The sequence below is a fragment of the Vanellus vanellus genome (genome assembly GCF_965231255.1).
Source record: "Vanellus vanellus genome assembly, chromosome: 6".
In the NCBI taxonomy this organism is placed as follows: Eukaryota; Metazoa; Chordata; class Aves; order Charadriiformes; family Charadriidae; genus Vanellus; species Vanellus vanellus.
In genome coordinates this window covers 67,242,904-67,256,374 of record NC_138911.1, presented here as the reverse complement: position 1 = coordinate 67,256,374, position 13,471 = coordinate 67,242,904, and the positions used below count along the sequence as shown (strand labels likewise).

Below are 13,471 nucleotides of genomic sequence, written 5' to 3'. Positions count from 1 at the left end.
CACACTCAGATTTCACAGCTTTGTCCAAGCGTTAATCAGATACCAACAACCTAGTTTTGCTGCCATAAGCCATCATTTCTCCTCCCACCAGAAGGGTGGTGATCCCAGGTTCCCCTCTGGGCTGACTTTTGTGGTGTTCTTGTCTCAGTAGGACATTTTACTGATGAAAGGCCCCACACCCCTCCAGCTGGACCACACACCAAAGGTGACAGCAGCAGGAACTCATACTCTAAAGGACACTAAATACAATTAGCCGATGACATTAACTGCGAACTGAGCAGGCTGGAGTGAGGCCACGGTGTTGCTGCCACGTTGAAGGCAAAATGAAAGCTGGTGGAAGTACAAATGTTCAACACCTTTAATTTATGGGTTGTTTTTTTTTTTTTTAACATGACAGCATTCCCAGCCAGCTCCAATTTCCTTGCGAGATCACAAGCAAACTGCAAAACCTTCCCTTCCATACCATCTCCTAGGGTGCTCTTCCAGCTCTGGCAGCCACGGGCTGGTGCTGATCACCCACCACCCAGTCCTGCTGCTGAGTCCCCAAGGTAAAAAGAGCAAGACTGTTTCCTGGTGGTTGGGATTATACGCTTGGGTGGATCGCTGGGTGATAAACTAGCCCTACTTTTTGTCCCTTAGGTGCTCTCAGAGCAGCTGCAATCCTGGTTAGAGCAGTTTCGGGGTGGTCACAGCCCCTCAGCTGTCAGCCCAACTGTGTCTCAGGATGGCTGCGTGCATGGGCAATGACATTCCTCTTTGTTTCCATTTAATATACTTCTAGTGGAGACAAAACCCCTCTTCAATTATGAAATAATAGAGACTTTACTCCAAGAAAGGATGTTGTTCTATCTGGAAATTAAAACGCCGCGGGGCTGAATCCAACAGATACTCTGCCTGGCTAGCGGCTAGCCATTGTGGCTCTGGAAGAGGGAGCGTCGTGGAAGGGCGGTGGGGAGGTGAAGACCACAGGCCATGGAATGCCACCAGCCTTCGCAGGATAACGCAAAGCGGGGCGAGCTCTGACCTGAACACTGCAGCACCCACAGAAAGGTACCCCCGTGCTGTGGGTCCCCATGTCAGTGCATGCCGCCCTCCCCCCCCCCCCCCCCGAGCATGCCAGGAACTGGCATGGGTACGCGCAGCCCTTTGAAATTGGATGTAGAGCAACCAAGCTGTGCCAGAGAGAGAGAGAGGGAAATACCTATGGAACTGCAGTAGGAATGTAAAGATGGAAAGTGGACAATAAGTATGAGTCCTTCATGTATATTCTCTGCTATTAACAGTAGTATTAAGGCCTCTCATGAAAAGTATGAATCATTTCTCAATGACTCTGCCCTGGGATCAGATTTAATCTGTGAGCGAGCTCTGCTGCTTGGGGGGGGGGGGGGATTGTTTGTGCCTGGGCTAATTTTGTATTGGGGTGGGCAGGGAGGGAAAAAAGCTAGAAAAATGAGTAAATTTTTTTATCACATACATACCTAACCAGAGGCCAGCTACTCCACACAGGTAACCCCACGGCACAGCGGAGAAGGGGGACCAGTACTCCACTTTTGTAAAATACAGTATGATGGGGGTAACAGAGATGAAAATTAAATTGAAGAAGCCCAGGGTAGAAACAAAATGAGCTGCTTCCCCGAAGTTTGCGCTTCCAAGAAACATTTTGAACAAAACCTGCAAAGGAGAGGAGAGAAGAGCGTTTCAGACCATGCCTGTCACGGGAAGCAACTGGGAAGTCCCCCTGCAACTTCTGCAAGGGGACCTTTGGTCTGATTTCTGCCCTTTCCTGTGTTTCAGCCCCGAGGGGGATACCTCGTTTGACAGGGCAGATGGCTGTGTCTGAACAACAAAGCACCACGAGGAGTGAATGTAACTAAGAACCTGAAGACAGCACCGTTCATGCAACGAAAGTTACGGGATTTGGGCTGTACTTGGCACTGTCAGGAGCCCAGTGGCTTCCACTGCATAAACCTGCTGTGAGGGACAACCTTAGCCTGCAGGGACTTGCTTCGGCTCCACAGGTAGCCCAAGCCTCGTGGAGGATTCGTCCTGCACGAGCCTGAATGAATGCACTTCCAGTGATTTGCGAATGGTCCCAACACATTTATCAGCGAGACAACCGAAGCCTAAAGCTGGGAGGCAACTTCTCATCCCACTACAACTTAATCCAAACTTCTGCTCCTCATTACACACCTCCCCGAGCTGACAATAAATAGAGCCACCTTTAGCCCAACCTGTTTCTGACTCAGACCCGTCCCTGCCTTCTTCACCCCCCGCCTTCAAGAGCAGCCACTACTTTCAAGCAGGGGGCAAAGCCCTGCGTGTCTCGAACGCCGCGGCTGCCCCAGGCGCAGGCAGGGGCTCCAAGCCCAGCACGAGCGCGGAATACGCGAGAGAGCTGCAGTGCAGACCAGGGCTGAGCCCTCCAGCCCCGCTCAGGGAAAAAGCGGCACTACTCGCGTTCGGGCTCTCCTCCCTCCTGCACGTGGCAAACCCCTTCTTCGAAATAGTGTCGATAAACTGCGGTGGCAGGAAATGATTAAAACATGATCCTAAACTCCTTGCAGCATAGCAATGGAGCTTTCATTGAAGGCTCATAAAGCAAAGTCATTCTGAATATTTGGCAGCTAACAACTAATTACCCTCCTAGTAGATTTTCCTGACACTGTGACTTTGCCTGGTCACAATATGAATGATGCAGGAGGGATGAATAAAGTAAAACATTTATTGTATAGTGATTCACTTTGACCTCGTGCATTTTTAACATCCAGTGTTAAAGAACAGAAGAATACTAATAAACAGTTATGACCTACCTTATACAATGCAGATGTAGAGGCCGATCCAACAGCATACGCTACCCCGATAATTGAATCACCCTGGAAACCATCTGCATATGCCATCATTACGATTCCTGTGATTGCCATTATCGCTGCAACTATCTGCACAGACAAAGCAAAGCAACGTAAAGCTCAGCGCAATTTCATTACACGGAAAGAGATTATCACTGTGTGGGGTTTTAATGAGTGCCTAGCTACTAGCTACTTTCTCTGATTTTGAAGCTTTCTTGCTTTCCCTTAAATAGGGAAAAATATGTGTGGTTGGGAGAGATGTAAAACATAACGAAAGTGTACGCACTGATGGCGATATGGATCTATAGCATTGCCAATTCTTGTGGGACCTACTGACAGAACATCCATCATTAAGTCTTTTATAAGCCAAACATCCATTTTGGAGATTTAAGTCCAAAATAAAGAAATTTTAAGACATTATGCCCTACTATACAAGAAGACAAATATTTAGCAAAGCCATCAATTTGACTTGAAATGCAAACATCTAGATGGCCAACCATCCTGGACACCAATCCAAGAGAATGACCCCTGTATCGTGGAATACCAGTGTACCGCTGGGAGCTCTTCCAGGCTGCCCCAGCTGTGCACGGTATTTCCTAACAGCCCTGCCAGCTTTCTTGGACAGACATGACCAAATTCCTTTATGAAGCCTGTACCTTTGTGCTTAGATTTTTGGCCCAATTTGAAAATCCCAGACAGAGCTTCTAAGGAGCTTCAAAGAGAAAGAAGAGAAATAATGAAGTACACCATATCCGAAATCCTGGGTCTTGACTCCAAGGACTTTAAGCAAGTGGTAGGGACCCCAAAATGTTTTATTCTTTGAAAAACTCCCCCTCTCTACCTAATTGCCCTCAGCAGGTAAATATGGAGCCTGAACTTCAAAGACACTGCATACCTAGTTTCCATGGATTGCAGAGGAAAATGTGTTTCCTCAGACCTGTGGAAAATCACAGCCACATTTCTGAAAGACAGGGTTTTTTTAATAGAGATTTTTAAAAAAAAAATTAGTAATACATTAAACATTTTATCATTATAAAAAGGCTGTTCACGTACTAGAGCTGGGTGTAGAGCAGCAGATGCACAAATGCAGATACCCAAAGCTGGCTGTTACAGAATCAGCAGCAACATTTAAGGTTCAGACCCCGTTTTCTGGTCCCAGATACCCATTAAATCACACAGCTCCCCAGCGGATAGGCGAGGCAGGCTCTCCCCAGTCATACAAAGGAAGAAACTGATGTGGTTCAGATGTGGTTCACCTAGACAAGCGCTGACCTCCGCTAACACTGCCGCACCGACCGGCTCCTGAACTCAGCTGCTGAGCCAGGCAGGGCTTTTTACCTTCTTGCTCCTGCAGCTGTGGTACAACGCCTGAGCCAACACCAACGCGAGATGGACACTTGCTTCCTGGAAGACCTCATTAAACTTCACTTAAGAAATACTTACTGCTAGACAAACCTAAGCTTCCCATGCTTCACACCAAAGACTTTAAAGGCATCTTGATCAAATCACGTGCCCTTTTGCAGAGAAGCCTGACTTTCAGATCGCACAATTTTACCAAGACTCCCACTGATAGTCATACCAAGCAGATGTGAGCCAGACTGAGGCAATAAGCACAAAAATCCCACCAAACAATTTTCAACAGAGCCAGCCGGTAGAGCAAACCCATGTTGCAAGGGACACACGGGACAGGGACGCATGCCTGGCTCAGGTAAAGGTCCACACATGGGGGACAACGGGGAACCAAGAATCAACTCCCAGGGTGGAGCCAACCTCCGAGACTGCAGGTAAAAACGTTAGTGCTCCTAAATCCCATAGATATCTAGGCCAACATCTTCACTGAGGAACGCATCTCCTGGGAGCAGCTTTAAGTACTCCCCTCTCACCATTACCACTATTTTACCGGTAACTGAGGCACACGGGTACCCCCTCGCATTGCAGTCGCAGTGCCGAAGGCAGAGTCACAACCCACAGCGCAGTGTCTATATCCCACCTTACTCCTGTTGACAACATCCAACCTCCAAGATACAGTTCAACAAAGCTGCCTAGCTGTCACCTAAACCTGATGATACCGTTGATACCTCCAAATCCATCGTGAAATGGCACTTGAAATCCAGATCCCCCAACTTAATGTCTAGGGTTGGAGTCACATACGTACTCCCAGTCTCTCAGGTGTAATGCAAGGTTTGGTGAGACCTGAAAGGGCCTTAGGAAGAGGGGACCAGATGACTTCCCTCCCCTCCTTCCCAGAATAACACATCCCAGCAGCCAGGCCATCCCGGGAGCAGGGGTTGAGTTCCTTCATCCAGAGGAGGAACATGGATCCAAGACTGCCATCTCTGGACTTAGGGCTCTCATGGGCGAGATGCTGAGTAGGACAGGAGAGCACTCTGCATTTTCCAGTGCCTAAATGGGAATCTGGCCTTCACTCCTTAAGTGAGCTGGGGTGCTGGAAGACATCATCCTCTGCCGTTCACCCTGCTGAAAAGTCAGGGCACATCTGGCACAGGACTCTCATACCATCCCCCAAGATGCAGCAACGCTTATTTTGACCCCTGAGCTTACATCTCCCCAAGGACCTGTGAGCAAAACACAGGTAAATTGTCTTAGAAGAATGAGTTTCAGTCCCGTTCAGCGGGAATGGTCCCTACAGAGCTTCTCCCTCCTACCTTTGGTTTAGTGACTAGTTCGTTAGTAATATAATTGTGTAATACTGCTGTTCTCCTTACAGTTTCTCCTAAGACTCAAATACCACAAAAGTCCAGCCGTGAAGCAACACAGGGTTACACCCAGGACCTCTCAGCCACCAGCACGGCCCCTCCTATTAGCTTCCAGATCCCCCCTTGCCCTGCTCCACCGCCCGGCTGGTTTCATCTCAGGCTGCGCTATACGTCTTGCCTTGCCCACAAATTCAGATGTAGCATTTCAGCTGTCAGCTGAAACCTTTCAGCTGTAATATTTCGAGCAACGTCTCCCACAAGGCAAAACAGGAAAGTCCAATGTAGTTATCACCTCCTTCCAAGGGAAAGGACCTCGATTTAACTTTTAGTGCACTCATCGCTCAGATCCAGCCAGTCCTTTCCTTGTATTAGCGGGAATAAGTAGGTCCATCATCCCCAATAGGAGAGTCTTCCTATTGGGAAAAACATCTTCCCAGTTCGACTACACCAAATTTAGAAAGCCAGTTTTCTAATTTAATCAAATATTTAGAAAGCCAACCACGTTTTTTTCCTGAAACAACTAAAATGATGGACACGTATGGAGCACCATCTTATGAGACGTTAGATAAGTAAGACCCGACACTGGAAAACAGCGAGAACATTATTTAACTTTCATGTTCAAAGCTCTTCCTGCAAATGATACACCACGGCACCCGCACAGTTGCCCTCTGCCTAGTGACTGTGGTGTCTGCTTTAGAAACCTGAGAGCCCATCCTGCGGGCTTCTGTAAGCTGACAAGAAGCAGCAAGGTCACAGCGAAGCGAAGCCGGTTGTTGTAGCTGACAGCTCGTTAAACAAGGCTTTTAATTAACGGAAGAAGGTAGTAACTTACTTTTGGAGCCTCCTAGGTAAGGAATGAAATGAACCTGCCTCTTCCCCCCCCCCCCCCCCAGAAGAAAGGCCAACCAACATTTTATTCAGGAACATATTTTTCCTATGTGGAGCACAGCAGAAAATAGGGTACTATGGTAAAGAAACTTGTGTTCAGGCTAGAGTCAACCTTTTTTGGGGGAAAAATGTCCCCAAAACTACCCCGTATCTACCTGATAAGCATTAATTCAACAGCAGAAATCCAACCAAGGGTTCAAACATGCCAACAGTTAAGCATGTGGCTAAATCTAAGCAACACAAACCAACAGAACTACCCAAATAAGTTAAGCATTTTAATGTTTGTGCTTGGTCTGAGCCAAAGCTGTCTGAAATTGCAGAAGTCCCAGTGTAACATGGACACCTTATTAATTTGTGAGATGTTCGGAAATGTCCAAGCAAAGATCACGGTGCAGACAGGGATTGTGCTGTGGTTCCTTCTGTAGGGCAGTAGGTACTTCAAGGTACCTAAGGTCTACCTGAACTACTTTTATAGGTAAATAGCTATATAGTTATTGCTGTATATGAACTTCTCGTATGAATACTCTTTCTCCAGCTGGTGTTTTTCTCTCTCTGGTTGGGTGCGAGCTCCTTCCCACACTATAGCATCACCACTGAGGGCACATGGCTCTCACTGCAGAACACACACGCCGGTAGCTCAGACGCAGCCAGCGCAGCCAGGTCTCTGCATGGAGCCCCTCCGGCAGCACTTGTACAGCTAATCAACGCTTCCACCGGCAAGACTATGCCATACCGTAAGGTGGCCATCAAGACAGGTTTGTCTTTACACAGCCCATCTGAAAATCCAGCCCCCCCCAAGCCTGGCCGGCGGCTGCTTTCCGGGGTGTGCGGGAGCGGTGTGCTGGCACGCAGTCAGGGGACCGGTGAGAGTTTGGAGCCCGCCTGCAGCAACACCAGGCGGGCAGGGAGCCGGCGATGCTGGAAACCTGCTGCAGAGCCGCTGAGCTTTGACGGCTGCTGGTTCTCGAGCCCGGGCGGATGAAAGCTGTCGCAGGTACCTCGGCGTCGGCTGCATCCCCACCTCCCATGCGCCGCAGACGTGCCCGACGGCTCCGAAGCTCTGAAAGAGCTGCTAGGAGCTGAGCTCCTTTGAAAAACTGGCTGTGCTCCTGGGTGCTGAGTGCTTTTCCAAAAACACCGGCTCAGAGGATATGATTAAGTTCTTATTTCTTTTCATCCCCTTACTGTCCAAATAACCTAATTACACGTGCTCCCTGAGAGGCTGGGGGGGGGGGAAGCAGTAGAGGCATTCGAAGCACAAAAGGCCGGGTCCGTGCTGCTTTGTCGTATTTTAGTTCTCAAACACTCTCCTGCGTGGTTATTAACATCATTAAGTGTTACTCTGGCAGGAGGGCTGCTGGAAAATGCTGCTAATTACCTTTCCAGCACCGGGCATCCAGAATCTGCCAGTTAGCAGCAAGAACAGTTTTCTTTTATGTACAGAATTTGCTGTTCACTTCTTCTGCCAGGTTTTTCTTGTGCAAACCTCACGATGTTTACAGCATTAATACTAATACATATTTATAGCAATGTGTTTTTCTTTTAGCCAGTGAAAAATAACTAATAACTGAAAATAGCTTCAGTATTTCTCATCTAGGTTTCTTTGAGAGCAGGCTAGGAAAATAGAAGAGCTATGCTTGCTCTGCTTGAAAGAGGCTGCTTTGAGACAAACATTAGCTAAAAGGGCACAAAATTTCCTATTTTTTCAGCTGGAACCTCAGATGATCAAGGGGCAGAAGAGGGAAGTTACCGTTCCTGTTAATTTGCGTAGAGGAGAACTGAGGATTTCAAACGCTGCTTATTCTTTGAGTTAGATACCAGCAGGCTGAGGGCAGGTCACGTTCATCTGATGCTTCTCTATTTTAAGTTGTATATGAAATAGATATACAGGTGTCCGGCTTTAGCACTGCAAGATGAAATATCCATGTCCTCACCGTCAAGGACACTATGGCTGAGGTCTGTGAAACACTGCCCCACCTCCTCGACTTTGCCTGGTCTGGACTGAGCTGGTCCAAGAAAACCTTCTTGGCAGATCCCTACCCAAGAGCTCACTTGTGTGATGGCACGCATGTCTTGAGGTGCTCAGGCCCTGTGCCGTTACTAATTGCCCAGCCAGCCCTGTCTCACCAGGAAATCAGGGGAACTGTTTCACTTTAACCAATTTCCTCTTCCATTCCCAAGCCCCAAGCGCAGTGCTCTCTTCCATGTGCTGCTCTGCTCCAAGAGCTGGGTCAGACGCCTGTGAAACAACACACCTTTTCTTTCCGTTTCTGAACCCTTCTATCACATTATTAATCAAAAAAAGCTGCTGCCCTCTTTTTTTTAAAAACCAAACCTACTCAGGTGAGTGTCCTGATCCATCACGCTTTCCGTGGAACACAGATCCAATTGCTGGTAGCCCCTTCTGGTCACGGGCATCACACCTGGCCCCAACCAGTTCCTAATGAAGTTCAAAGCTCCTGATAGTTCAACCAGGATTGTACCCACCACGACCATTAGGCCTTGAGCCATTTCAACAGGGGAATCTGCATCAGCAGAACTGGCAGAAGGCCTACCTACTCCTTAGCCAAGGTATAAAGCCAACAGTTTAAATTGCTGCATATTAGGAGATTTGTGTATGTGAAATTACAGGAAATATGCTTGCTTTCCCCCAGATCCGGGTGCACATCATTTTGCTCAAGTTCTCTGTTTGTTTGCTGGTTTTTTTTTTCAGGGTCCATATCACTGCCAGTGAGTTCTATAACACTTTAGTGCAAAATACACCTTTGTGCAAAACAGTTGCTGCCCCTTTTAATATATATATTGGGCACATGCACATATGTATGCATTTATGTGTATGTAAAATAGGATGGCATAAGAAAAATAAATTACATATTGAAAACAGCTATCTACCCAAACAAGGAATAAAATTGCTTTGGTTAGAACGCAAGCGTTCATCATTATGTTTAAAATAAAATTATTTGACTCTACCTCAGTACTGTAAAACAAGACAGAATAGGTTTCTATGAACTGGAAGTCCTCCTATGCTAATCCATCAAATCACACTTAGCTGTAATAGCTTCTTGAAATTCCCATATCCTATTACCTCTGGAGTCTGAGATCTCTAAGTGATCTTCAGGCTTAGGTTTGCATCACAAAATGGAATGAGAAATGGTTTCACGGTATATACATACCATAATGTGGCAGTACTATGGCAGCACAATGGCTTATGGATTTAAGGGCAATTATGAAAACAAGAGAGAGTTGAAAATCAGGCATGTCATTACCCTTGCTCCCATGAACCTGTCTTTCAGCACAATCCAAGAAAGCAAGAAGACAAAAGCTTTGTTACAACAGAATAGGGCAGAGACGTCTGTGGCTGTCAGCTTCTTTAAAGCCAGTAAATACAGGTAGTTAGTCAAAGTCCACAGAATAGAAAAGGGAGCAGTCCTTTTAAGAAAGAGTTTCAGCGTCAGACCATCTTCACCAAAAATCCGACTGCATTCCCTACGAAAAGAAAAGAGTTTAGAACTCAGCTAGGATTTTCCTTAGCATTCACTCCACAACAAACGTTCATTAGACTTTTATCACATTCAATTAGGTGCTTTTCCCAACTACTCCACACACCCATAAGAATCTATTGTTTAATTCACATAGAGAAAATAACCTACAATCTTCTTAAAACAGCAATTCCGCAAATAGAAGTAACTTACCTGGAATAATCACGCTCTACGCAACAATAATCCTAGGGACTCACAGACAGAAAGGAAGGTTATCTATAACGCACCGACAGTTCTCCGACTCTGCCTTTGAGGCCAGGAACAGGGGGATTATAACCGCAATTTTTTCTCTGTAGCTTGACAGTTTTTTCGTGCTTTGCTCCAAAACCTGTTTTTATTCTTATTGAAATATACTCTCAAATACGGGCAAGTACGCTTTAAGAATTGCCTAAAGATACTCAAAAATCACAGACACATCACCAGACACATCACCACGGTGGGGAAGTGGGGCACCAGCCAGTGGGACTGAGCCAGTCAAACAAGAGTGTAAGAAAAGGGAGGAAAGGGGAGGGAAAGGTATTTAACAGCTTTATTTTATTATACAGTGAAAAGTTGTGTTCACTTAGAGACATTTCCTTGTGGATTAAATTGGAAACAAAATCTCTAGCTTCCCAAACACTGTGTCACACACAATTTAAGTGAGCTGTTTGCTTCGTAGAATTTCATGGAAGGGAAGGGGGCAGCTCAGAAGACACTGCTTTTGGGGACAGCTCTCCTGTGCAAAACGGTGCCTGCGTGGGCTAAGGGGAGACCGAGCACTCAGCCATCCAGCTTGATTATAGGCACATCACTGCAGCCCTCCTGAAACCCTGAAACATCTCTACCTTTCCCAAATTGGCACGAACGTTGTTTAGCAACTCCCTTGTCTGCATTCTTGCTTAAAGGTATTCCTCCAAATATTCCCAGTACGATTCATTTCTTGACATGGCAGGCGCTCTGACACGTCTATTAAAACATGAGAGGACCCGCAAGTGAATGCTTCATAAAACCGAAACACCAATGGAGTGAACCAAGGCACCAGCAGTCTGCAACGCATCCTTACAAGGCAACATTAAGGGACTAATCTAAATGCCATGAGGCCTCGGGGCCCCGGAGTATTCACAGCCAAATATGGCTGTGTTTTCAAGATTGCTAAAACACTAATTATGTAGAACTAATTAGTAACTTCAAAGATTGCACTGCAATGTGAAGTCAAAAACGTTTGTTATTTGGGAGGGTGGTGGCGATGGTGTAATAAATATCCTGATTCAGCTTCGCCATTAAAGACAGAATCCTTTTCAGGTCTCCTAAACCATTTTTAGTAATTTTGGGGAATTCTGCTGTTGAAAATATCGCATTTTTTTACTATTAAGAATGGAAACCATCACTCTCATTTTGGGGAAAGCAGAATTATAACCTCTATGTAATACATGAGATCAGCTACGTCTTAACCTAAACGATTCTGTGATTCTACTTAATAACCGTTCATTCCCTGCTGCCACTAAAATGACGTGGGGTACAAAGCAGTCACTTCTGGTAATAATAAATTCATTTCTCAAACTCTGTGCCAGTACGTTCAACAAGTAAACACTCAGGCAGGCAGATCTGCTAATTATCTCTCCTTCACTCTGGTTGACCTCAATGTTCTCAGAAGTCAGCCTGTTCTCCAAAGATCGGAACAGAAACGTTACATAGAAAGAGAACAGCTAGTGGTGTGTATCATTTATCCGAGATGCAAAGCAAATACTCCGTGAAGCAAATAAATTCATGCTTAAGTTTGACAGTAGGCTTTTGCATCACTGATTTCAACAGGAGTTAAAGGTGATGAGTTTCCTTGTGTGAGAATGGACTCACTGGTAGCACAGACTCGAATGTTCGTTGACACGCAGGTATAGCAGTTTACGTTTAAGAGATTTCTCCCCCTGAGACTGAGGTGGATGCAGAGGGTGATTCTGAGCTCAGGCTACGTCTCACTTCAAGATCGGTGCCCTCTGACCTGGATGCACCGTGGCTGTGTCACCATTGCATGACACCAGAGCCAGGATGCCCCATCTCCTGGCAAGAACAGATCTCCATTGTGAACTGCAGACCTGTACCGAGCCTGGTCTCTCCAACCCAGCGGGAATTGGGCTCTCGGTTTTGATGCACGATTGGATCGTTACGTGGTTGTAAATCCAACCTGTCCCAGAAGCTGTCAGGATCTGTCTTAGAGGAAACAAGCTTGTGCTATGTTAAAACAAGAGAGGAAGGTGCTCGGGCTGCTTATGGTAATGCAGGTCACAGTTAAGTACGCCGGCGCTATGTCGATAGTGTACAAAGGCAACAGCAAAACCATCCAAGCACATCACTCTGATGGAGCCGGCAGGGCAGCAGGAAAAGCTCTTCTACAAATGTCAAGAAATTATACCCCTGTCATCCATCGTGGCCCCCCACTGCCAGGGAGACACTGGGAATAAGCCCGGCGCTTCTGCTCCTCCATCCACGGGGAGGGTGGGTGGCTTCCAAAGCCAGAAAGATGGGGAGGGGGATGCCAGAATGGGTCAGGTTTTGTTGTCCTGCATCTCTGGGATGTCCCCACACAGACAAACTCAGAGCAGAGTCAGGAGGACGGACTCTGAAGTGCACCGACTGTGAATCCTGGGAAGGAGGATGCCTCAGTGATTATTACATTATTCGGGGTTGGACTCTGTGGGCTGGTCAACTATTTCGGAGAGGTAGTTGTGTCAATGCTGCAAATGTCACTTATCTCTGAGTTCCCAGAAGCAGTGGGAGGGATGAGCACAGATTCACAGCTAGGAAAAGAAATCTGGAAACACTTCACAGGCCCCAGGCAATGGACTGTTTAAGCAGATGGAAGAGCCTCTATCGCACACAGCAGCATACAACGACCGGACAAAACAGGGGCCAGCGGCTCCTCACCTTTCAATTAAAAATAAACAGCAAAGACTTGCGACAGGGTTGTGCTGAGCGAGACAGAGACCTGATGAATTCGCCTCTGTGCCTGGGAGAATTCCACAAACAATGCTCAGCGAGTGAGGAGATAGGAAGAATACTTTATTTTCCCAGTCGTGGCTACAGTAGATTGCCTCAGGCTTTGTGAGGGCTGGTTGCTCAGTGGTTAACTCAGCCTTTTTGGCATGCAACTAAAATTAAACTTGCAGGAGTCATCACGACATGACAGTGATTAAAACCCTGGGCTCGGGAGAGATGGCTCCATGGATCCCTCCCCATACAGCTAATATCTGTAGGCTGTTGACTTAAAGGCAGAGACATATCTAAGGGCAGCTGACCCTGAAACTATGACACAAATTATTTCCAAATGCACAAGAAGTCTATTTAAAACCTGCCCTCTAACTTAAATAGCTCTTTTTATTTGCAGGTAGCCCTCAGCCACCAGCTCTGGGCAGCGTGCCACGCTCTCAGGAATTACAGCACCTCAGGCAGTCATGTAGCTTTGCCTCTGGCACCCACTAAATAGCCTGCGTCGCCTCTTCGTTATTCT

The 13,471-nt window shown here is 46.7% G+C and overlaps 1 protein-coding gene across 2 annotated transcripts in view; it reads right to left on the bottom strand.

Annotated features, from left to right (window-relative positions):
* SLC35F4 (solute carrier family 35 member F4) overlaps positions 1–13,471 on the bottom strand; it is a gene marked incomplete at both ends in the record, with an annotated part of 131,316 nt that overhangs the window by 1,568 nt on the left and 116,277 nt on the right. For both annotated transcript variants that reach the window (XM_082485665.1, XM_082485666.1), the window contains 3 exons: positions 1,479–1,671; positions 2,811–2,936; positions 9,718–9,937. In XM_082485665.1, the coding sequence (XP_082341791.1) occupies positions 1,479–1,671; positions 2,811–2,936; positions 9,718–9,937 (539 nt within the window). The remainder of the gene's footprint in view (positions 1–1,478; positions 1,672–2,810; positions 2,937–9,717; positions 9,938–13,471) is intronic.